General features: G+C 37.8%; 2 protein-coding genes across 3 annotated transcripts in view; one reads left to right on the top strand and one right to left on the bottom strand.

Annotated features, from left to right (window-relative positions):
- The window catches only part of LOC149069141 (pyruvate dehydrogenase phosphatase regulatory subunit, mitochondrial-like), a 52015-nt gene extending 25353 nt beyond the window's left edge, over positions 1-26662 (bottom strand). Inside the window, exon 1 of one of the 2 annotated variants that reach the window (XM_089251041.1) lies at positions 26464-26662. The gene's annotated coding sequence lies outside the window, so the exon portion shown is untranslated. Of the gene's footprint in view, positions 1-2648; positions 2868-26463 lie in introns of those variants that run through there. The other variant, XM_089251040.1, reaches the window with a different exon arrangement.
- On the top strand, positions 2983-16669 carry LOC149069142 (uncharacterized). Its single transcript, XM_089251044.1, has one exon. It carries the CDS (start codon positions 3350-3352, stop codon positions 5066-5068), a length of 1719 nt encoding a protein of 572 aa, XP_089107170.1. The 5' UTR covers positions 2983-3349; the 3' UTR covers positions 5069-16669.
- Positions 26663-26880: the final 218 nt, after the last annotated feature.

Consider the following 26880-nt stretch of genomic DNA (forward strand, 5'->3'; position numbering starts at 1 on the left):
AAAAAAACTAAATTTTTTAGAACAAAATACCAATGAATTTTCTCGTTCCTGGTAATGTTTTGATTCCTCGAGACGTGATGATCTTTTTCCGTAAGCATCCATCACTACAAAGATTTTTTTTTTCCTTTCGATCGGACGTCAGTGGATAATGTCAAAGAGCCATCGCGTGTTACAACAAATAAAGCAAACACACATGCGTCGAAACAAAATGCCAACACGCTATCGACAACTCGTTTCCTCCTCATTCGTAGAAAACACGTGATTCAGTGCAAATACACAGTATTTCCGCTCAACGACTAGCTACGAAACCTATCGAAAATATTTGAATTTTTTTTTTTAATTACTATACTGCTCGGATTGTTTGCCGTGGCAGCTACGTTCTTCAAAAACATTACTCAGCGCATACACGTTGTGTGTGTTTTTTTCCTTTCAAAAAAATACGATCTTAATAAATCACGTAACTGTGAATGTCAGTGCATATAACTTTCAAATATTATTTTATTTAAACTATTTAAAATTATTTTTTAGCATTTAGCAGGTATTTTTCAAAATTATCGTTCCAAGTCTCATTAATATGAGATTGGGGGAACAATGTCGCCCACTTTGGAAAACACTGCGTTCTATTATTACGTTTGGTTTATCACCATATATATATATATATTTTGACCCTTTAACGATCAGGGACGAGATATCTTGGTCCTGCTTGAATGGAAGAAATATTCAAGCTATCGACCCCTTGGTTCGGGACTCCTTCATTTTGGTATGCTTGTAAAAGAAATTTCTCTTTTTTCCCCTTTTCCTTTACCTCACACATTATCTTCTTTTCTTCTTCTTCCCTACGGTTTGAAAAGTAAAAGAAACAAACAACTTGCAAACAACAACAAACAAATTGCACAACATGTATATAGGGAAAGGGTAGCTGGGAGAGGGAGACAGAACAAAAACCTCTGCTCTCTTCTCATCTTTTGTCCTTCATTTCAGAGTTTAGACATTTCTTAAGACATTTATAATGAACTGTTCACACAACAGTCTGGTCAGTTTTATTTCTTTGCCTGGAGCAAGGCGAGAAGTTTTCTTTCTCTACGCTTAGAAGGGTTTTTTTTCCTTTCGGAAGCATTGCGTTTATGCCAGAGGTGATTTCGCTCTGAGGAATCAGCACTGAGTGCATTGTTTACATCCTATTTCTTTTACTTTTCAATGGAAAGGGTAACACATCCGCCCCTCTCCACTTCAGTATATGGCATTAGCTGTTGGTGAGCAAACAATGGTGTTCTTAATAGGGATGTTGTGGTTTATTTCCCAATGCTCTTTTTCGGACAGTTTTTTTTCATATTATCCGGGGGCAAGCTGGGCCGTGCTTAAAATAGCATCTGCTCTTCTTGGAGACAACTTGCGTTCTTTTATTCTGGGAATTTCGACGGCGATTGGTCAAAGCGTGTAAAAATGTGTGAATAAAAAAAAACGAGATATATGTTTCACAGCGAAAACAAGAAAAAATTCAATCGGGGGAAAAAAACAATTCCGGAAACATGAACCTTTTGTGTTTGTGAAGGAAACGGATATTTTTCTGGCTTTTATGCAGCGGTGAACTTGGAAAGAAAAGTCATCTGGTCTCCGCCGACAACAGACACGAACTTGGGCCCCTCTTGCATTCCGGGCAAGCTTGCTCCAAGCAAGAATGCAAGAAGGCCTGGGTTCATGTCCTGCTGGAGACCAGATGGTTTTTCTTTCCGAGTTCACCATAGCATAAAATCGAGAAAAAAATATGTTTCCTTCATACATTGGGCTGAGAAAAAACAGTCTATCTCTATTTCTTTTGTGTTTGTTTTTGCAAATTAAAAAAAAAAACACGAAACAAGCGCAACTCCACAACATAAAATATGTTAGGGACCATTGACGTACGCAAGGGGAAGGGGTTTGGGGTTCTAACCCCCTCCCCTTGAGCTAAATTATAGTGTTATTTTTCAGGGAAAAACGTAAAACTACCCCTCAGAAAGAAAAAAATCTGAAACGCCCCGATTGTGATGTTCATGTTGATACATGTAAAGTCAGTAAACATTACAAGACCTGAGGTCGATCTAACGGCGGGAGCGTGCTCTGGGCCCTGACTTCTGAAGGGCCCCGCAAAACCCCAACTTTACACTTTTTTTCATAATCTAAGAGGTCCAATATTTTCTTTTGAGCCCGGGGCCCTCAACCGACCTTAATCCGTCTCTGTACAAGACATAATAATTTTTGTTTTCATCTTTTTCACACCTAATTCAGTTTAATTCAATTCTTATGAAAACACACGTGTGGTACACGCATAATATGCGAAGAAAAACTGATAAATTGACAAAATGAAGAGAAAAGAAGTGACTATTTCTTCCAACTTTATTGAACTTACTCATTTCATTTGGGAAAAGCACAGCCACCGGTGGAAATGACAAATGTAGTGAAATTTATCCAACTCACCGAGACGATTGGTGATTATGCATGATTTCCGATTTATCGCATTAATATGTTGCGTTACATTGTAATTCTAAAATACAATGAAGTTTATTTAGGAGGTAAATAAAGTTTCTTCTGTTATTTGATTGTAGAAAACTTCAGTAATCTACTGTTATGTAAAATAATATATGAAATTTACTGCATAAAAAACAACTTACCTGTGACAAACATTTCCGGATCGTAGTAAATGATTATAACTTTCTTAGTTACTGAATTATAATGAGCACGTGCTTGTCTTACGCCACTGACATTTTTCCGCATGAAGAGAGAGAAAGAGTGAGAGCGGAAAGAGCAAAGTTGTCAGAATAAAGATATAATCAAAATCTCTGCTTTCTCCTCTCTGGAAGTCAGTCGTACATACGTTCTTCGTAAAAATCGGGAAGTGCTCCAAAGCGCTATTTCGCTGAGATTGATCAAAAAAAGAGCGCGCTCGCATTAGCGCCACCTCGCTCGCATTTGCCGGTGAGAGAGAGAGAGCGCGAGAGATTCTTCTCGTTTTTCCTGCTCCGCTGCTGACAGTCGACAACATGCACTGAAGGACGCTAGAAGGTCGTTGTCTGAAAAGCATTTTTTTTCCTCACTTAACTGGGAGAGAGAGAGCAAAATCGTCAAAAGAAATCTGTCTCGGATGACCTTACCACGCAGTCGACTCCGGAGCTTACACGAATGTATCATGACTCCTCCGGCTCTGGAGAACAGCCCTCCTCGTTGTGGCACGGCACACGCAGCAACACAGCTATTCTACGTGAGTATTTCGGTTGTTTGTGTTTTAACTCTTCTCCCTCTCCCTGCTCGAAATTGGCAAGTGTAGCTTATTTTAGCACCTCGTATCCGAACGGGGCATGACGTAACGTAAACCATGAGCAAAGACAGAGGATACCTGCGAACTCTGTCGTGCAGTATAAGCCTCAGCAGCTGTCGCGTGAGGGCGGAAGCTCTAGCACGATCCCTCAACAGTCGACTGTGGTCTCGACAGGGACTGGATGCGTCCTTCAACAAAGACACCTGCGAGAGGTTACTGACCGACTCCTCCGTGAACTCCTCGATGGCTAACATCGTCGACAAGCCACCCCGGAACCAAGAGGTGGCGGCATTCGCTGGTTCGGATCTCAAAGAGATCAGTCACTGTTGGGTCAACGAGATGGCCGTGGACGAGGACGAACTGTTTGACACGCCACCGTGTTCGTCGCCCCCGAGCCCGGCTGACGAAGAGATAATACTGAATCCGCCATCTCCGCTACCCTTCTGTACGAAGTTCCTCCGGGATTTCAATTCGAGTGCCGAGTACCGAGCTGCCGCTGCAGCCGGGTGCAGCAGAGACAGGCACGCAGTGTTTCCCAACGAAGCTGCACTCAGAAATAAGCTTCAGCAGTACGCCGATGGGTTGTTGACATCCGATGAAGGAACCGAAACATTTTACGATGCTAGTGATGGGGTCAAGAAAAACGACATTAACGATCTCACGAAAAAATGTTCTCCGGATTGCAGTAATGACGTTACTGAGATCACCGGAAATGAGCTTCCAGTAAAACCTGATGATGAACCAGTGGTCGTGGTCGTTGAAAATGAGAGACAAGACATGTCGGAGTCTACAGCACCCTATTTGAACAATGAAATACATATAGACTCGTCTAACTGTTCGGAGAGCGATGAGGTCGCACCTGAGACCGAGACATCTTCTTGCGATGTGGCCCCTTCTCCCGAACCATCCACCGTAGATTCCGAAGAAAAGGTCGATGATCCCCAAACGAAAGCATCGCTCGATGATTCGGTTCAGTTTTTAAATTGTAAAGTTCTTATCTCGAATCACTACGTGAGTAATGTTCTAGAGGAAATCGAAGAAGACGGTCGACCCCGACTGCTCCGCAGCACATCCTTGAAAACAGGAAAGACTCCTCCGGGCACACCCGGTAGGAAGAAGATAGTCCGATTCGCGGATGTTCTTGGTTTGGATCTGGAAGCAGTTCGTCACATTGTCTGCGAGGATCTGCCGAATGTGCCTTCTTCCGCTTTCAAGGACTTGAAGCTCTCTCCGGCCGAAGAAGCCTCCGCCGAAGAAATCAGCCCACAGCGGACAGTCATCGTCCCGACGAACTCTTGGAAATCGGTCCCGACCGCTACCGGATCGGTTCTGAACAATCTCTTCCCGCTGTTCCGGCCTCCTGGAACCGATCACGATTTCCTGGACAGGGTCCGGAGGGGTCTCGTGTGCCTGGAGGCGATCACCGTCTCCGTCCACAGCGTACACGTCGTGTGCCGGGTCCTGAACGTCGCGTACGAGAAGTCCGTCACTTGCCGCTACACCGTCGACGACTGGAGGACGGTCGACGAGGTGGTCGCCGCGTACGTGCCGTTCTCCTCGGACGGCGAGTTCGACCGCTTCTCCTTCAGCCTGTTCCTCCCGGCGGGACCCGTGGCCAAAGACGACATTAGTTTCGCCATCAAGTACACGGTGTTCGACAAGGATTACTGGGACAACAACAACGGGATTAACTACACTTTGCGGTACCACACCAACGGTCCACTGATAGAACCCGGCGCGGAGAACCACCCTTCGTGGTTACACCACTTTTTCTAAAATCGACTTAACGCTAATTACATCGCTACAGATAATTGTGTCGTCAAAATCAATATTAGTAATCGTGCTTCATTTCAAATGAATGGTGTATAACAGTGGTGTGCACAGAGTGTCTTCCATCATATGAAAAAAGGCCGCCTCTCCCGTCACCTTGAGCATCTTAATGCCAAATATTTGCCATTTCGCCAAGCAACGGCGAGTAAGTATCGGGCAGTATGCATGATATAGTGATTATGGGCTATTTCATTTGTCATCGTATGAAATGTTCATGTACAAATTACAATCAATCATTTAATAATTATTTATAAATAGCTCAAATTAAGTTTATGCCATCAATATCAATCATCTAATTATCGCTTCCACAAAACAAAAATTTACAATTATTTTTCTATTATAAATCCTATCCAAATATCAAAGGCGGAATTTCGTATAGAATTTAAAACGATCGGCGTTTCCCAAGCTGTATGCTGCGGCATTATGAGGAGAATTACGAGACACGTTGTGGAGGATTAATTCATTTTAAGCAGTGAGTCGCAACCAGTATACAGTGGCACATTAGGTGCAGTAATTCTTCCAACTAATTTTTTTGTATACAGTCGAATCCCGTTATGACGAACTCCAAGAGACCGGAGAAATCACTTCGTTATAAAGAAATTTAGTTACAAAGGAATTCCAAGTTTTTGTTCCTATGTTCGTTTATCTGAGGGATTAAAAAAGTGTTCGTTAAAACGAGATTCGACTGTATTATGTACATTTGATATTTTTATAGTATAGCCTAGCGCAGTTCTTCGACACTTCATCTCACGGACCGGTGAGATTAAGTGAACAATTTCGCGGACTGGCCAAAAAAATAATGGGAGGAAATTTTCCTAACTTTTTTTTAAGTTGCGAAATTCCATCACTCGAGAAACTATGAGATAGGACCCCTGCTGCCACCTATCAAATAATGAAATTATTTGTTATAATTCTTTAGATAAAAATTGTATTTTACTTTCAAACCAGGGGGCAGCATGAAAATAAGCAACATATTCTTTATTTTCATGACGTATACTGGAGTAAATTTCATGCGTCATATATAATACCGGTTACTATGTCTTTATGCAGATATTTTTCACACACACATAACAAAAAAATTAATTGCATTGGGATCACCTACTGCTGACACGTACAAAAAACAAACTGCTATAATTCTTCTAATAAAATTGGTTGTTCCAAACCAACATGCAGCATGCAAATGAATAGCACATGGCATGATGTTATATATATATATTTTTTTTCATGCTGTATACATTGGTGTAAATTTTTGCGTCATAATACCGGTTACAATGTTTTCCTGTTTTCCACAAAATGGTTTTGCGGCAAACATAAAAATATAGTAACCGGTATTATTATTCAAGATTTAAATCGGTATGCAGCATGAAAATAAAAAATATATGATATCATGCCATATACTATTTATTTTCAAGCTGCACACCGGTATAAAACCAATAGTCACTTTTACTTGTGAATTTACAACAAATAGTTTTTCTTATTTGACAGATGGCAGTAGGGGCCCTAGCGGAAGTTTTCTCTATCTCAAGCAATATACGGCAGATGGCAGGGCTGCGCATAACAAGCATTACACAGAAACAAACTTCACGTTGGGTTCACAACACGTACACACACATCCCGGTATGTAACAATTCGTTATAAATTCCGTAGAGGAATGTGAACGAGGTTCATGTAGGGTTAGTAGTAGTATCTGAAGGAATACTTGTCAGCATTTCTCTTCCATACAAAAGTATCGGGAAAGCGAATATAGAATTCGAACACATTCATCGATGTTTTACGCAACATAATTTGCTGCATTCTGACATTAGTATCTCATTCATAAATCATCAATATCTACATTTTCATTATCCCACGTTATTAATTTAGTTCTCGAGTAGGTTGGGGGCTGATAATTTTCCCGCGGGTTGAAACCTACTTCCTGCCAGAATTCTCATTTCTCGTCTAAAAAAAAAAGAACTAGAATTTTTCACTGTAATAAAAACGTACAGAGTAAACCCCTTCGGTTGCAGCCCTGATAGGACCCCTCTCCCCCGTTATAGTCATCATCACCTCCAAAAAATATTATTTTTCTTATTCTTGTGGCATCAAGAGTTACAGATTCATGTTTTTCAAGCTAGAGATCGAAGAAGGTTGCGACTCGCTGCTTCAGGATAGCAGCACTAAAGGTGTTTTTCTTTTTCGGAATCGAGCAGGAAAAATAGACCAGGCACTATTATAAATCTCTCGAGGGTGCCATGAAAGTTTGAGCGCCCTCTCTTCAACCACCTGGGATTTTGTTATTCAATGAAATAACAACAGCAATTCATCATAATATCAATTTTCAGTATATGAATGTTTTGTAACATTTTTTTAGACAATATTTTCCCACAATTTTTTTTTTACAACAAATAACTTTTTTTATAAATTAATTTTTGTAATTTCCTAAAAAAAAAAAAAATCTCTTATTTTTCTTGTGAAACCCTTTCGACCAGAGCCGCCCTTAGGAGCGACTACAGTTGCTCCCGCACACTGCCTAAAGCTCGCGGCAATCAAATAAATTGAAGGTTTTGGTGGTCAACTTTTATGTGAAAAATTGGCGAGAATTCCCACAAGGGAAAGGGGAGGGGTTTATACCCTCTTCTTCGAGGGCGGCCCTGCTCCTGACTAAGGGATAGTTAGTTTCCAATATTCATATATCGAAAATAATATATTTATAATGTAATTTGATGGCATCATGAAAGTTTCTAATATTTATATATTACGAACGAATATACACATATTACAGTGTTATAGAGGAGAGACGGTACGTATTTTATATAACTGGGGTAAAGTTGCAGTAACTATCAGAGGACTTTACGATAGCAATATAGGACGTGTGTTTCCCCGTTCCCCCCCCCAAAAAAACGGGGAATTGAAACCTTCCAGGCAATGGCTGTAATAAGTGCCTTGCGTACAAGCACTGCTAACTGTATTTGCTTGTTTAGAAGCGAGCTTTGCCCAGCAAGTGTTCAAAGTCATCCAGGACAATGTCGTTTATTGACGATAATTATTAACTGTATATAAAAATATCTATTGATAGTTGGAATCATGAGAGAATTATCACTCTGAAAGTTTCTATATTAGCCTGTACCGTGTGATTGAAAATTGTATAAATGTTTCGTTAAGTGTATGAATGCCGTGCTGTTTCTATGTAGTTTTTATTCATACTGGTGTGTCACTGCTGCGATTTCATTACCCGAGTTGTTCGGGGCCGCAACTGGATATAAAAATATTTTACTTCATGTTCAAACAGTTGTTGCCCTGTCTTTCCCGAGACCGACGAAATATTCCATGTTTCTAAGTACAATATTTGCTGAGATATTTGAATTTAAAATTCGCTAAAAATGAGGGAAAGAACGGCATATAATAACGGGCAAGCTTGTTCTAACGCCAGGGCCTTCATACATCGCAGGCCAAATTGAAATCTCCCGCGAGCTCGCGGGCCATCAACCTGAGGTATTAAGAATTATAAGATTTATAATGTTTTACTTAACGGAAGGGTCAATAGGTGTCCAAAATAACTGAAGGGGATTCATTTATTCTGAAAAATTATACTTTTTATGAATTCTGAAATCCTTTTTTCTACTGGAAATATTTCTGATAATTTCTTTTAATTATTCTGAAATTATTTTAATTAATTTAGCATTATTATTTAATGGAATTTTTTATCCCGGTAATTCTGTAATTCCGAAATTATTCGTTTCAAAAATTCTGAAATTATTCCTTTTTTTCAATAATTTCAAATTTATTTTTCCAAATTATTCCGAATTATCATAATTATTTCAAAATTTATTTCTTTTTCATTAATTCTGGAATTATTTTTTTCATAAAGGTATTTTTCAGAATTTCTGTGAATTCTGTAGGTAGATATGCCTTTTTAGATGCCGACTTTCCCCCTTAAAACTGTTTGGGACTCGTGCTCTGTCTCTCACTGACCTGCGGGTATAATGGATTCTTTTTTTCTCTCTTAATCGTCTGTAGAGAGTCAATGTTTTTAATAATTTTCTAAAAAAATGGCTGGTAGACCAGGGCAAAGAATTCCGAGGGTGAATTGTGGTCCGTGGGCCACATGGTAAAAACCGTATTATACGCTTCATACGCTGTTCTTTACCTCATTTTCAGTGGCTTTTGAATTCAGATATCTCAGATAATATTGCACTTTGACCGGGATTACACTATAAAAGTTTAATAAAAGATCTTTTACAAAAATTGAAAAAAACAAAACAAACAATAAGCCTATCGGTTACATTCCAGTGAATGTAACCGATAGGCTTATTGTTACATTCACTGGAATGTAACCGATGTGCCTATTTTGGTTGCACTTGTGAAATTTTGTAAAATAACTTTTCTGAAGCTTTTATAGTGTAATCCCGGCCTTAGAAACGTGAAATTTTTTTTTGTGCTCAGAAGAGACAAGGGAATTACTTTATATGTAATTGGAAGTTAGAGGACAGGAGGACCATTTAAAAATCACGTTTTGTGTCTCGGTACATATATGGCCCTTCGTAAAATAAAGATGAGGGCTCGTTATTTAAATAATTTTTTTAATTGGAAGTATCGCGTTCTGTAGCCAACGGTTTACGAGTTATCTGAGGTGAAACGGACTTATTAGTTTTAACCCTGTGTATTGGCACCTCTTATGCCGTAAAGCTGGAAGAGCGGTCAAAGAAAAGGGCGAATTATTCACCCTTGAGACGCCAGACCCATTTTCTCCCTTCCCAGTTGCGGCCCTATTAATTGCATTTTCTTCTGTAAATAAGATGCCAGTGTATAAATATATTAAGCTGGTTCCATACCCGCAGCGCTACGCAACTCACAAGCCGCGCATAAGCCGGTTCTTATCGGCAAAATCAGTCTAAATCATCAAAAAGAAAAAAAAAACAACCCGATTTTGCAGTGGCTGCCAGCAGCGTAACGCTGCGAGTATCGAACCGGCTCTTTAGTACAACTTCCATACTTTTAATATTAAAAAAAGGGGATGCTGGTTCTTTGTTAAACTGAATCACCAGGAAAAAACTGCCGGGGTTGTTATTAACAGAATATTGAAACTCCATAAACTCATAAACTGAGCCGCAGACACCCCCCCCCCCCACAATCCTTTAACTCTTTACGGGCCCTCCTTGTGTTGCTTTTATAGTAAGTTTAAGAACGTAAAGATTTTGAAAAACAAAATACTGAGGATAGAGTGATGCCAGCCTCTACCCCCCCCCCCCATTATCCGTGCAACGACATTAACATGATCAACTTTTGATGAGAGGGGGCCACATTCTCCCAAAAGAATTAGCAATTCTATTTCTAGGGGTAAGCATTCTTTCTACGCATGTCTAGGGATACGAAAAGCTCATGCATTTGTAGGGTACTGAAACCTCCCACTCCTTTCTGAGAACACCCATACGTCCCCAATGCATTTTTAATTGTAAAGAAAGCGCAAAACATAAATCACAGCTTATTATACAAGGCGGCACGCAGGCCTGCAATGCATTTCAAGGATTACTCACGCTTTGTATACGTTTCAAGGAAAATCAAAAGGCGCTCAACGCATTTCTAGGAATATATTCCATGGGATATACACGCTTGCTACGCATTTCTGAATGCTGAGAAAGCTTCTTACGTATTTCTATGGATATGCAAGCCTCGCACGCGTACCTATATAGTAGTACTCTCGCATCCTCTTCTAGGGAGTCCTTATTTTTAGGGGGGCGGGGGAGGGTACTTCAACCATCAAAGTTTGGAAACCACTGAAGCCACACCAATTTTGGCAACTTAGTAGGAGTCTTATTGTCCAGGGAAGATCATAATGGTACCCCGGGGCGATTAAATACAAATTAATTGTAATTTATTTAATTACTGTACTACAGTTTGTAAAAATGTTCCTATAAAAAAAAGTTTTTTCTTTCCTTCGGCTATGATGAAATGACATGCATTGTATATAAATGAAAATTATAGGATATATTATAAACTTATAATTGGCATATCGAATGCATTTGTGATGATAAAAAATTTAAAAGGTGCATAATATGATTAGAATGCTTCAATATTTACGAAAAAATACGCAATTTTTTGGAAATAATTTCAGTTACTGAAATTGACCATGGCCATTTTGAAAGATAATGGTCATTTTCTGAAGACTTATACATATTTCACATTTCCTCTGGGGACGTTCAATGCTTTTATCGATTGAGTAGTAATCCATTATTCAGGAAAATAAATGGGAGGAGGAATCGGGTAAATAGAATTATACGCCGCCTCCACGGTAGTGAAGTGAGTAGGCATTTTATTTTATGCGTGGGATGCGCCTCCGATCCTTTTAGTCTCAGTCGGTTCTACCATTTCCTGTGAGGAAAAACTCCGGATTCATTTTCTCCATTCGATCCGATTTTTTACAGCACTGAATGCTCCCGATTTTATCTTTTGCTGAGCGATGCTTTCAGTTAATGATTAAGGGATAGGAAAAGGCCAATCAAGACGTGAAGGATTATGTATATATATATATACACACCGTCTATACAGAAAGTTCCTGAAAGGATATTAACAAATTTTACATCGATGCTATTGTCACTAATCGATTCTAGACATACCTAACATTGTAACGAGACATCTGAGCAATGTAATTCCACTTCAGATCATTCAATGAACTCTATGAATGCTCACAAAACTTGTGTGATCAAAAAATGAAAGGGTTGTACGTCAAAAACTGAGACATTGATTAGAGGGTTTGGGAATTTTAAATACACAAGCAGACTCGCGCGTGACTAACCGGCCTCCGCACCATCCGGCCTAGTTAAAAAATAATTTAACTCTTCATAATAAAATAGTGGATAGTTTATTTTCTCAAGGCGTCGCAAGTAATAATTTATCAATGAAATGCGTTAAAATAATTTTTGTAAGAATCAAGCCTACGTTTTATGTTTATATTTAGTTTATTTTAGCCCTTTCAGCGGTGTAGTGAAAACCACTAAGACCCCTATGAAATGTTACATCTTTTTTTGAATGAAGTAGGCTTTCTTACGATTTTAAGCAGGTACAAACTAAAAGATGTTAGTGAAAAGTGTTCCATTGAGAAATCATCTTTACAAAATACACGAGCCTCTCCATTTTATAATAAGAGGCTTTTAAGGAGGCGAGATATCTCGTCAATGCCACTGAGAGGGTTATAAGGGTATGTATTCACATACTGTACAGTGTATATGAGCTTATGTTTTCTGCAATTGAGTTGATCATTGTGAAATTTACCTTGAAATTTGTGCAATATTTTCATTCTCGGACCTTTTTTTCTTAATAAATTTTTAAAATGTACAGTACAGCACACAAAAGACATTTATAAAGTACTGGCCTGTACTAAGAGGTCAGAAAACATAAATAAGATTGTGTTTTGGTATAAAAAAGGGAAGTGAGTATTTACAGAACTCCCTAGCCTATCTGGCCTTTTTGTTACTCGACCTGCCCTTCCGCCATATTAGACTGGATAAGTACTGTATAAATTTTTTTACAGCTTCGTTTCAATTCGAGAATATTTTGCACATCGTAGCACTTAAGGTAATTTGTGCGTTGAGTAGGCTTAACATTGTCTCTTCTCATAATTATTAATAGCGTTCTTTTTTCAGACCGATGAGTCAAAATTCCCGACGAATACTGCCACGGGATAAAAAACCAATTAGCCTTTCAAAATTCATATTGGTAATTTCGCACTTCACTTATTTTCCAGGTCATATCAAAGAACACCCCTTTTATCCATCTTCAAAGAACGTCAACGGCGATTGATCACATCATGTTTTATGCAGATAACACATAAAAAATAAGTAATTGACCCTTCGGAAAGCAGACAACATTGGGATCTCCATTTCCTTTTCCGATACAGTATTTATCAACAAACTGAAGACATGAAGTGGGGGTCAACGCTCTTTTTTTGCGAAAGGAAGAACGTCAACAAGAACGGTTTCAAAAGATAAAAGCCAAAATAAACAACGGGGGAAAAAGTTTCAGAAAAAAAACCCCTTGTTCCTTTTTGACATGCTTTTTTCTCCCTACTTTCTTCATGTTAATCGAGCAAAACTCATCGTTCTTTCATTCGCACGTCCAATATATCACTTCGGTTTCTAAAGGAGGTGTCGGTTTGCTTCTGGCAAGACTTAAGACTTTGCCGCAAACGATTACGTTTGAGTTTCATCACCGAAATGAAGGACGAAAAGGTCACTTTCTCGTTTCTTCAGATAAAAAAAAAAAAACCGAGATGAAATCCTTACGATATGGTTTCAGTGATACCATAATTCGTAAACTAAACTATTATTTAAGAACTAATTAAGGGTTTTTCTTTTTTTAAAGATAATTATCATTGTCGATCGTATACTATCGAGACGTTAATGGAGTTTTCTTCTAGAAGAGTTTCCTCACTCGAACTTGAAAAGTTTTTTTTTTTGCTGTCTGTTATTTCCTACTGAGCTCTTTTATTAAAAATATTGGGGGGAAATATTTTACGTTCGGAATGCATTGAATAACGGCCACACAACTAATATGTATATGGTTGGTTTCTCCTCAAGTCAGTTTAGACGCATCAACGGTTGTCTTAGAAAGCCACAAATAGAAATTTAAGACCTTAATGGAAAGACTTTCTCCCACAAATTTATTACTTTCACTGATACCGAAATTATTTCTGAAGTTCTGAAAATTTTTATTTAATTCTGAAAATATTTTTCTCTCTTTAATTCTGAAATTATTATTATTTTCAATTTTTTAAATCATTTTTTATTTAATTCTGAAAAAAAATTATGTCTTTAATTCTAAAATAATCAATTCTGAAATTTCTCTCCAATTCTGGAATTCTTTCTTTGATTCTGAAGTTTATTTCATTACATATAATTCTAAAAATTGCCTGTATTAATTCTAGAAATTTTCTTTAATTCTGAAATTATTTTTCTTCAATTTTGAAATTATTCTTCTTCAATTCTGAAATTATTTTTCTTTAATTCTGAAATTATTTTTCTTTAATTCTGAAATTATTTTTCTTTAATTCTGAAATTATTTTTCTTTAATTCTGAAATTATTTTTCTTTAATTCTGAAATTATTTTTCTTTAATTCTGAAATTATTTTTCTTTAATTCAGAATTTTGTTTTAATTCTTAAATTTTCCCTTTAACCTTTCACCGGCCGAATTCAAATTTGAATTGATTTTAATAATTTTTTCCTTTTATATCTCCTTCTGATCATTTTGTCGGAAAATCCATGAAAAAAAAATTTCCCGGGTGTGGGCGCGCCCATAGAAAAACATTAAAATTAAAGACGAAAAAAAAAATTGAATTGTATTCTTTTTCAAAAATAGATGATTGAAAAAGAATTAATTTTATGACATATAAAGTGCTTAATGAACAAAATTTTTGTTTTGTAAATTAAGTTTGGAATCTCATACCCTCAGGGAAAAAAATGAAGTACATTCATGAACGAAAAATATTTTTCCTAATTAATAAAACGGATGCTCCCAATCGGCCGTTAAAAGGTTAATTCTAAAGTTTATTTCATTATTTATGAAATTATTTTTTCTCCAATTCTAAAATATTATTTTTTCCTCTACTTCAAAAATTACTTTTCTCTGAAAATCAGGTGAAATTACATAAAATGTCTAAAATTAGTTAATTCTGAAAATTTTTGGTTTTAATTCTGAAGTTCATTTCGTTGAATTCATTGTTATTCATTTATTCATTATTAATACTGAAATTTTTGTTTTCAATTCTGAAATTTTTTTCTTTCCAATTCCGAAATTTTTTTTTTAATTCTTAAATTTCCTTCATTATTTCTGAAATTTCTTTCAGTAATTCTGGAAATTTTTTCCTTCCGAAATCCTTCTTTTATTCTGAAATTTTTTCCTTCCGAAATCCTTCTTTTATTCTGAAATTTTTTCTTTAATGCTGAAATTTCTTTCTTTAGTTCTGAAATTTCTTTCTCTAATTCTGAAATTTTTTTAACTTCGAAATTTTTCTTTAGTTCTGAAAATTTTCCTTTAATTTGAAATTTTTTTTTCTTCTGAAATTTTTTCTTTAATCTCAGGGCAAGCGGACTATAGCCCAGGGAAAGTTTGGTGAAGCGGCAAATTTTAGTAATTTTTGGTCAAGAACATCAAATTAGAATGGCGGCAAAATTCAAATAGCCCACAGACGGCAAAGTCATAAATCCACCTTTATGAGTAGGTGTTTTTCAATACTATTTAGTGGGTTCCCCCATAGTAATTCTCAGTAAATTAATGGTATAAAAAAAAGAAAAAATAATAATGTCAATCCCCTGGTCGTCACATAGACATAAGATTATGTGCTACATTATATCTGTGCCTGGCCATCAGAGGCCACAGCCCTTTTAACCTTTTCTTTGTGGGGGCCCCACGACAATCACAGATTGGAGAAGTAGTCAGCATTCTCTGAGAGCACTCAGAGTCTATTTATATTCCATATATTACTGAATTCAATGTAACGTTCGCCAGCTTTGAGTCCTACAACAGCTGACAGCTGTATACTGCATATTTCTTTGAAAATGAATACAGGGTGAGCCAAAAGTCCATGAAGCATTCGAAAAATTTGTGAAAAATTGACAGTTGAGGAGGATGAGAATGCGTTCCCTGCAGTACCGATAATTTTATTCAAAAAATTAAAAGTAGTACAAAATTTTAAGGATAGATGATGCAAAAGCGGAAAAGTTCTAATCTTTATGTCGTTATGTCTTATTTTCGTTAATTTTTTTTAATGTTTAATGCTACAATCTATGCGTAAATTTTTGAATTCTTTCAATTTTCAAAATGGTAAGCATTTTGTTCTAAACAACTGTCAACGCCAATTAATTGATATTAATTTTTAAAAATTATCATGTGATTTATGACCCACCCTGTGTAACGTGGGGTGGGGATATATATGTATATCAGAATAAAACAGTTGATGGGTTTTGAAATGTTTTCATGTGCAGTTGTTTATCTAGATACAATCAAATATGTATAATATATCTACATATGTTAATAGATATGTATACCTATGTATAAATTTATTTTATGACTGTGCAAAAACAATACTGTAGCTTTAATATCATGACGTCTACTTGTGCCTGTGATAAAGCCTTATTCAAGAGATTAAAAAAAAAATCCATGTTGCCAATCAGAGATGCAAGTTTATGAAACACACAACACGGTTTGGAGCTCCACCTGCATGCAAATTCATGCCAAATCGTGTATCGATATAGTTTTTTTTTGTTTGATATAGATTTTTTTTGTTGTAAATATAATTATATATAAAGTGTATTTATATTAGTAGTATGTACTTGATACTGAAGTTATTGCTGAAAAAGATTTTTCTGGAAAACTTTATTGAAAATGTTGATTAAGGACCGAGAAGAATATATTACATGTTTACGTGTAATTAATACATGTTGTCGTGTGTATTGACTATACATTTCTCTCTGTCTTCGATATTTACGAAGTATTGACATTGTCGTCTCGAAATTTGCTGTTGAATTGATGTTGAAAAGAGATGAAAATGATAAATAAATTTTATCTTAATATTATGCAGCATTCGTATTTTGTACTACATATACGGACGTGTTCGGATTACCGGGAATTATTATTATTATTATATTAATGACAGTGGGTATCCTAACGCAGTGTCCTTCAATCTTTTTGCAACTGCGGACACGTGGGAAAAAAAGTTGGACCATTTCACGGACAGGTAAAAAATAAATAGGTAAATTGCGAGAAATTGCTTGCAGACTGACAAAAAATAAATGCGTAAGACAATTTTGTGGACCAACAAAAAATAAATGAGTAGTTAGCGAAATAATTCATGGGTCGGCAAGAAATAAAGAAATAATTTGAAGACCGGCAAAAAATAACAAAAACATTAAATAGGCGAAATAATTTGTGGACTTGCAAAAAAAGAATACAATAATTAATACAGGACAAAGGCCAAAGCAGGCAAAAAGCCCAACAAGGTGGCTGAAAAAAAAATGCCCACAAAAAAATATGGATGTCAAATGTAACTAAAATGATATGGGATAAGTAATTTGCGGACCGGCAAAAATACATAGGATGAAATTTTTTCGTCTGTCTTGCTTAGATTTCAAGATAACACAAAAAGTTCCTAAATCTTCCACCAGGTAGCGTGTTCTAACCCTACTTATAATTTGGCACGTACTCATGTTGATATACCATTAGTAACTTTCATGAGTCTATCTGTCACATTTTAGGAGTTATTCAAGATTATATGAAATTTCCCATGTTCTTTATTTCTCTCAAATATTCTTTTTTGCTCCCGGGCATCCCAAAATGATTTTTAGAGGTAGAAAACGATTGCAAGAGGCTGCACATATGTCACTGCGTACGAGATCTTGAAGTGGTCATAACTTTTGAATGAAGAGATAGAGCGATGGAAAAAGTGTTTAGTTGTACTAAATCGGAAATGCGCTATACGATAGTAACAACCAAAGTGCCACCTGGTGGAAAATTCTTGAAGTTTTTCACCTTGTCTTGACAAGTCAACGGGCTTTGAACAATATCACAGCTTAAATTTTGTAAAAAATTATGTTTATCGAAATGATAATGTATATAGAGCTTACTCAGAATGTGTACACTGATTGTCAAAATTTTTAACACTTTATAAGTTTACACCATTTACTGCTACTACTATCAACTATCGATGTCTCGGAAAGTATTCTTCAAATGTTACGGGCAAGTTCAACCAATTTACATTTTTTGACCATTTCAAATCGCCTAAAATCTTTATTCATTCATTTCCTCACGTTTGTTCAAATTATAATTTTGAAAAAGTTAAGGTAAGACTATTACAGCTGAATTAAATCCGATAGTTTTCCTATGTAACTTCAATTCTGAAATGCTCCGTAGAAAATTATTTTTTGACACTCTTCTCTCTAAATCTCTTCCCGTATAAGAGCGTGATATCCAGCCTAGAGTAGATGGTAGATACAAATTTGAGCTCCGTCTCTGTTCTTTCTCTCACGAGATGCTTTATTTGTAACCCTATTAACGGGAACTGATTTTTTTTCTTTACCTCAGCATTCTCTTCTACCTTGATACTTTTGATCATTTTTGTCCCACCACGGTCATTTTCTGCACACGAGATCTAATTAGACCAAGACCTACAATTTATGGCCGATTCCGAACGGCAGGCTTGTTTTTTATACTCATCGAGAGGTTGGTGCGCTAACCCCTTGATGGAGGACTCCCTGCGGTAGCAATTTTTTCTGTGGTCATTTCACCGTTTCTATTGTACCCCTGTATCAGGAAAGTTTTCTGACAAGGACGAACCGGGTATCGAACTCGCGACACCTCTAAATATCCTTTGGTACTGTGGGCGAATATCTTATCGACCTGGGCTACCGCGCCCTCTACCTTGATACGGTTTGACGAGGGAAAAATATAGAAGGCATATAATAGGAGAAGGATGGCTGGGAAGAAGATGGAAAACTTGCTCTTTTCTCGTTTTTTCCCCTGGTTTCTTAAATGTTAAAGATACCGGTGTATCAGACAATTACCGGTATTATTATCACAATACCCCCCGTTTACATGGGAAATAAAAAAGTGGGTTTAAAACCTGCTTCAAGAATTTTCACACCCATCACTGCTCCCCATTTCTTTCCTTGAGAAGGAAAAAAGTCGTCAAGCGGGTGCTGAAACTCCCAATGCTACCGCAATATTGCACATGTAAATGGGCCTATATATAATAGCAACTTTACCACACACCATCTCCGGTCATGTATTGCTGCCCGAGTGGTAAGACGCTCGTCTTCTACTATGAAGGTTAACGTCACGGTCCAAGGGTTCGAATCCCGACTTGGAACGTCAGAAACAAGTGCTTTGTCGGTGGTCTCCGTAGGTAAAGAAATTGGTTTTGACGCTCTTGTCGGGATTCGAAACCGTGGACGACGAGCCTCTTACCACTGCGCCACTATTATTTATAGCTGGTACTCCCCAACTATATATCGTTTAAATTTCTTACGAAATGCCTGTATGTGAAGGGGTTGACATATTTACAGACGCAGATGAAAGGCCGGATCTTGGATCCTGAGAACCACGCAGCCACAGGAAGCACCAACAAAAAGGGGCCGATTTTTTAAGGTGACAACTGGAGGGGAGGGGTGATTTTTTATCACTAAGGAGCCATTCAAGTATTACGTAAGCAGATTTTAAGCCATTTTTGACCCCCCTGTCAGCATAAGTCAGCAAAACACTGACCCCCCCCCCTCCCCCGCCAGCAAAATTTCGTCAGCAGCTTAGAATATTTCATATCTTCAAAAAGGGGTGGTTGATGACGTAAGCAACCTTCAACCCCCCCCCCCCCTGTCACCAAAAGTCAGCAAATCGGAAATTCCCTCGCCCCCTCGATGCTGACGTAATACTTGAAATACCCCTAAAGTATCATTCGCTTATAGTTAAAAAATGTCCAGAACTGGACCTTCGCAGCTGAGTAGTGCTACAAAATGTGCATATAATTCTTTCGCACTTTAGTTTGTCAAAATCTTCGCCGCAGACAGGCCTACAACCGTATACTATTCATTACACTTCATGCGTAGTTAGAAAGATTGATGACAGATGGTAGGTAGCACGACACATAACAAGAATTACACAGAAACAAACTTCACAGAAAGTTCACTACACACGCATACACATTCAAACATGTACCAATTCGTTAGAAGTTCCGCAGAGGAATATGGAGGAGGTGCAGGTCTGGTTTAGTAGTAGTTTATCGAGATCATTTAAAAATGTGTTTCCAAAATTAGTGCTCCGTGATTACATTTTCTCCTAAAAGTGCTGCATGACGTAAAAGGTTCGGGAACCACTAGTTTCTATAATTTGGTCGAAATTTCTCACGGACGGCCACCGGCCCACGGACCACCAGATGAACATTTCCGCCTAATGTGTTACATTAACGTTTCTCAACGTTTCTGTACCCAATGACAAGTGATATGTCTGAAAGAATTCAGCAGACTCGATCACTAATTTACGGATATAGCAGAGTGTCCCTATTTTACTGGGCATTCTCAAATTTTTCGCTGTTTGCCCGGGGATCTCATGTTTATACGTGATCCCACCTTATGATATTTTGTATAGTAAAATAAATTTTGAAAATAAGTAGGAAATATGTAGGCTTTTATTTCCAGCTAAATATGGGACTACCATAGCATCACTTCACCTAGGGCGCCCATGATGTTGAGACGGCCCTGAATAAAACTCGGACTAGCGGGAAGCTCAATAAATTCTAAGCCAGTGGTCTGGAGGCCAATCTTATTTGCAAAATTTTTGTTCGGTATACATTCACTGAAAAAATCAATTCAATACGTATAAAGGATCTTGCTCCTAGATGACGGTCGAAAACTCGCCAAAATTCCTGTATTGTGCCAATAGAAGCTGTTTTAATGCGTAGTACCAAAATATATTTGTTTTATATTTAAGGTTTTTATTTCTCAAATAGGGGTCTGACCTTCATTTTTGCCAGAATTAAAAAAAAAATTAAATCAAGGAATTCATTCAATTGGAGTTCATAATGTTGGGGTCTGGCTGTATTCAGTCTAGATTTACTGGATGATTTAGCTATTTTTCACACCTAAGCAGTGTACAGACAAGTATGTGAGTGACCTAAGCAGTGTACAGACAAGTATGTGAGCGACCTAAGCAGTGTACAGACAAGTATGTGAGTGACCAAAACAGTGCGCAAGCATGTGAGTGACCAAAACAGTATGCAGACAAGTACGTGAGTGACCAAAACAGTGTGCAGACAAGTATGTGAGTGACCAAAATGATGTGCAAGCATGTGAATGACCAAAAGAGTGACTTGGAGAGTGAATGTGTAAGCACGTGAGTGACTAAAGCATCAAACAAGCACGTGAGTGATAAAAACAATGTGCAAGCGAGTGAGCATAAGAGTGACTTAGAGACACAGGTGTACTTGCAGGAGGGGGTTGGGGAGGTTGGCCAAGCAGGTTATAATACAGGGTGGGAATTCGAGGAAACAGTATTCGAGAAAATTAGAATAGGAGAAGGGTGGTGAAATTCGTGTAGTCCACACGCGGCAAAACCATGAATGCGCCTCTGGCTGGAGCGCTGTGATCCCCACCCTTGTGGGGGGGGGGGGGTCATGCTGGTAACCTTATTCCAACCTATCAAATTCAAATTCCCATACAGAAATTCTTCATCATTACCGCAGACACATTTTTCATGTAATTCTCACTCGTATATGCTTTGCATTGCAGAATTTGCATGCTTTGTATTCACAGAACGGAACAAAGGGTCAATGTAATCACGTGGTAGTCGTAAAAAACTACTAATCACTAATTATCAATTCTCCATTTTGTTCTATCATCACGCCTTACAAAAAAAAGTAGAAAAATAAAAACCTCCTGTTCTCTACAATAAATAACGTTCATTATCTTTTAATAGCAAGAGCTGCCGCACACGTGTACAGCGTATGACGTATCTCCTTCCGCGTCTCCTCTCTTTTTTTTTAATTTACTTATTTGCACGTCATAGAAGTGATAAGCATACACTTTTATAAAGGCAAGATGATCGAACGAGTCAAAAAATAGAACTTGCTTATCCCGCCAGGGTTATCACGCGATTTGAGAAAAGATGTCCTTGAGAGCTTTTTCTTTTCTTTTTTTCCCACACAGTTAAAAAAAAAAAAAAAGTGAAATTTTCCACGTCGTGGTATAAAATTCCATTCAAACGACTGCTTAGTAGGGTCACACCGTGGGCTCCGGGAAAAACCAAAATGCTGAACAAATCGTTAATCTTTGCGCATTTGATTTGCTTACCTGGGGGCGGGGGGGGGGGGGGGTTCCTCTTTTGAAGCGTAGTCACAGTCCTGCTTTGCGAATGGGGTATTTGATAGTTATTTTAAATTTAGAAAAAATGAATATTATGCAGGGGTGTCCCATAAGTTTGTGAATAGTTAAAAAAAAATTCATGAAAATTAAAGAAATTGGTATACTGTAGTACAGTCGAATTCCGTTTTAACGAACACTTTTCTAATCCCCAAATAAGTTTACATAGGAACAATGCTAGGTAATCTGGAATTCCTTTATAATGAAATTTCGCTATAACGAAGTGATTCTTCTGGTTTCTTGGCGTTCGTTATAACGGGGTTCGACTGTATTTGAATGCGGTTGGTGGAAAATGTTATTCTCACGAGGGGGGGGGGGGAATTTTTTTTTTTATAGGGGTACAGGGAAAAAAATTTAGTTTCAGTTTTTTGACGATAGAAGGCACTGCACAAAATCAAATAACTGTAAGTAGGCAAATCAGAGTCCTATAAAACGCGGAGTGCACGATCAACAGCTCATTTATGAATTTCCCTGTTTAGGACGCACATAAGGTTTTTCATTGTGATGCCGGCGTCGGCGGATAAAGCACTATTGGTGAAGTTGTTTTACCTCAACCACAAATTACTGAAGCTTTACAAACGTTTCGGACGCAGAAGAAATGGAAGAAAGGTTCAGGTCCAATCACTTGTGCCGGACTTTCGCCCAGCACCCTCTATTGACAAAAATTTGAACTTAATTTGTTTTCAGCACCAAAAAATCCCCCTTCCCTGGTGAGAATAACTTTTTCACAAACCGCATTCAAATATGCCAATTCCTTCAATTTTTATGAATTTTTAAACTATTTACGAACTTATGGGACACCCCGTATTTGGTTGGATAGCTTTTATTCAAGGCTTAGCTTTTATTCTTAGGAGGACATTGACCAAATACCTTACTCACCAAGACCGCAAATTGGTTTTTTCTGAAGCTCCTAAATGACTATATACAGTCGAATCCCGTTATAACGAACTCCAAGAGACCGCAGAAATCACTTCGTTATAAAGGAATTTCAGGTTATTTGAAAAGTCCCTATGTAAATTTATCCGGGGGATTAGAAAAGTGTTCGTTAAAAAGAGAATTTCGCTATAACGGAATTCGTTAAAACGGGATTCGACTGCACTACTACCTAAAGTCATTCTCCCGCTTTTTTTGAGGCTTAGTACAATCAGCGAAATCCGAACAAATGGCACCAACATTTCGCCTAGTGCCGAGCTCGTGAACTTTGATTGTCAGGGATAATAGAACGATCCACCAAATATATATAATTCAAACGCTGTTATTAATAATTCCCCTGACGTTTTCCCGACTCATCATCATAAATAATGGATCAGAAATAATCCGAGACACATGGCGAAATGGAAGAAAAATTAAGCAATAGCTAGAGCTATTTATATTTAACCAATAGAAAACGAAACAATATTTTTTTCCCTCCAATTTCGTTCAAGGGAAACCGAAACTGATAAAATAAAGCTCGTTTCGGTTTCTATGTACTGCGTCGCTTAATTTTGTATCGGCACTGGATAGTCGTCACAATCAGTTTGTAGTACAGGTTCGAGCACCTTTAGAATTAGTTCAGATACCAAAACGAGCACCTGAAACAGGGGTTCTTAACCTTTCATTTTCCATGGACCTTTATGCTCATGAAATGCAGTCCACGGACTTTCCCCCGATCCTGTGCAGCACCCCCCTACTCAAGACTTTTCCATCAAAAAGCACCTCTAGGTGGAGCAGCTCTGTGCAGGTAAAATGAGGTCACGAACCCCTCCACCAGAGACGAATTAAGGTCGGTTGAGGCCCCGGACACAGAAGAAAATATTGGCCCCCCTTGAGTTGAAAGTGTAAATTTGGGGTTTTGTGGGGAACAAGGCACGCGCCCGGTTCGTCCACCGCTAAATCCACCTCTGCTCTCCACGCACAAGAATATAGCGTTAGGGAAGGGGGCCTGTGGGGGTCACCCCGCCCATAAGAAAATGACTGATATACACGTAAGGAATAACTTGGTTATGTCCATTGTTCTTCACTTTCCCCCCTTCTCCGAAATAACAGTAGCTCCACCCCCAACCGTTTTTGGCCACGGCCCTTATTCAATACCAATGTAAAAATAACGACGAGTTGATTTTTTTTTAATCTAAGTCCACGCCTCTCCCCCCCCCCCACCCGCGAAATCTCACTAAGGTATCTGTAGACCACCTTTATATCCCTAAATTGATCATAACTGACTTTAAATCTTAGAGATTTTATAATGCGGAGGGTGGGGGGGGGGGGTTGGCTCTTATCTACGGCTTCACGGATTCCCAAGGGATCCTTAGAGAGATTTCAGTAGCAAAGTGGATACATGCTGCTAGAACGGATGAGGCCAAGCATTGAGGATGTGTGTAGTGAACAGGGAGCGATGTTCACCTCCGCCCTCCCCCGTATCCACCTATGTTTAGGGTGAGGGGTTCCCTTGAATTGTCCGTACATTGTTTTATATTGAATATTATTTTGTAAAGGGGTCCGTGGAACACAAAAGGTTAAAAATCCCTGCCCTACTGTGATGTCTGCATCGACCAAGCGGACCCCCCCCCCCTCCCCCGTAGTGAATGTTTAGTGAAAAAAAATACATAATAAGACTTATCCTTGGACTCAGGACGATTCTCATAATTTTTGTTTTTTCCCGCAAAAATTCTCAATAGGTGGGGCCGACCACACGTATAAAAGGAGCCGGCCCCCTATAATTCATATCTGCCCAAGGCAGTATCTTGAATCCTGCGCGGGCGTAGAAGGTGCTGATTTTTTTAGGGCGCCAACTGAAGGTGCCCACGTCTATAGTGACAGCCAATCAGTATTACAGACATTAATGAAAATTAATAACAAAGATAAAATACCACAACATGAAAACTTTAGTTGAAAAGAATAAAATATATAGTCTTCCATCGGGCCAAGGCTCATAACCGGAACCTACGGAACCTAAGAAATGAGTATGCAGATCAAAAAGCTAAGGAGGCAACAGAGAAGAGACTGAAGTAGATGGAATAGTTTAAATCTCATCGATGCAATTGAAAAACATGATAAAGAAATCCATAATACGAAACTGGCAGCAACATTGGGACTGTTCACCAAATGGAATGTTCCCAAAAGTGTCACTGAACATGGTGCCGGGTGATTTCCACTTCAATCAAGTTCTGACACAACGTGGCACCTTTGGCTTATACCAAAAAAGATTTCATAAAAGGTCTCCCAAATTTTGTGAGAAAGCGATCAGTGATGTTAAACATCTAATATACAAATGCGAAGCTTGGGAGAAAAACAAAGATATCAGTTTTTAAGAATGAAAGCATTAGGTACCATTCAGGCACAAATAAAAAACAAAAAAGACTGGATCTCTTATAAAGGAAATAATGGGGAAAAAATGTAACGTACGATATGCATAATTCATAACTACGTACATAGTTCATTTGTAATAATATGCTGACAATATGCTAATTTAATAATATGCTAATTTTTTTCTTCAATGTTAAATACTTATTGTAAGCCCTAGGGGCACAAATTGCTGCTCGCGAGATGTTAATGGTGTTCCCTGGAGTACGAGTAGGATGCAATTTTTTTTTTCCATTGAGAAAATATATCCTCCGGGGTTTCCGTATGGCGAATGATATTCTCCGGCCCGGGGTAAGTTACTCATACGAATATATATACGTATAAAACGGGGAGTTTGCAGATTAAAATGGATACTTTCCACCAAGTATTCGTTTCATAGCGGAGTACTAAATCCAACGGAGTTTTTGTAACTGCTAATTGTTGTTACTCTGCTAATCGTTAATTAGTTATGACATAATAAAACAAAACATCTAATTAACTGTTAGTTAATTAGCTAACGATAACTGCAGTATATACAAGTATATATATGACAATTATGCTTAATTCAATGGAGTTGTTGCAACAATTCACAAGTAGTCCGATAGTACACGTTTTGAAGAACAACACAAAAGAATTGGTAAAATGCGATAAAACACGATCAGTTAATTATTAATCAATTATGGTTATGAATTAACAAGTGCCAGGAACATGTTGGTTAATTGTCAGATTCATGTTGGTAAATTGATTAATTAACTAACACGAACATGATCAATCAAATTGGGCTTATATTGTCCGGAGCAAATTAATCAAATACAGTGGTTAATTAATTCATTATTTAATTATTAAATTACTGGTGGACTTTTTTTTAGGTTGTCGTTACATATATGAATTTTAAAGGGATGGAATTAACTTTAGTTTGGATGATATCCAAAACGGATACTTGGCACTTTGTATATAAATGCAAAGTATCCGTTTTAAAATGTAAAGTAAACGTTATAAAGTGTAAAATGCCCGTTTTAAAGTGTAAAGTATCCGTTTTAAAGAGCACTTAATATTACCCCATGGATAAATAAATCTAAACTATAATTAACAGAGATCTGACATGAAACCCATTTAGTGGAGAATATTTTTTGGCAAGACTTACGTACCTTGGCGATTTCTTTCTTTGATATGGCGCGGCTTCGTTTTTTTTTCTATAAATAAATAGCAAAAATGTGCTCTTAGACAAAAAGAAAAAGGGTTTGACAAAAAATTAAGTTAAAATTGTCTCCAGTGAAATGTTCTTGTCGGAGGTTTTTGAGGCTGAAATGGTGCTTGAGAAAAAGAAAAGATCCATCACGAGGAGGAGGAAGAAGAAGAAGAACGGCGTATTATATGTGTGTGTAAATATAAAAATCTCGTTGCTAAACCACGAGCTGCCGGCGTGATGAACACAATCACGTGATCAGCTTCTGTTGACAGTCGTCTGCTTGAGAAATCATCTGATTGTGATCATGCCCGCGCGCATGCGTCCTGATGACATATCGTTACGCGCATGTGCCACATCCATTGTCTTTAAAAATTAT

The sequence above is a fragment of the Pholcus phalangioides genome, unplaced genomic scaffold (assembly GCF_987345545.1).
Source record: "Pholcus phalangioides strain wild (caught in Gottingen) unplaced genomic scaffold, Ppha-v1.0 ptg000024l_1, whole genome shotgun sequence".
Taxonomy (NCBI): domain Eukaryota; kingdom Metazoa; phylum Arthropoda; class Arachnida; order Araneae; family Pholcidae; genus Pholcus; species Pholcus phalangioides.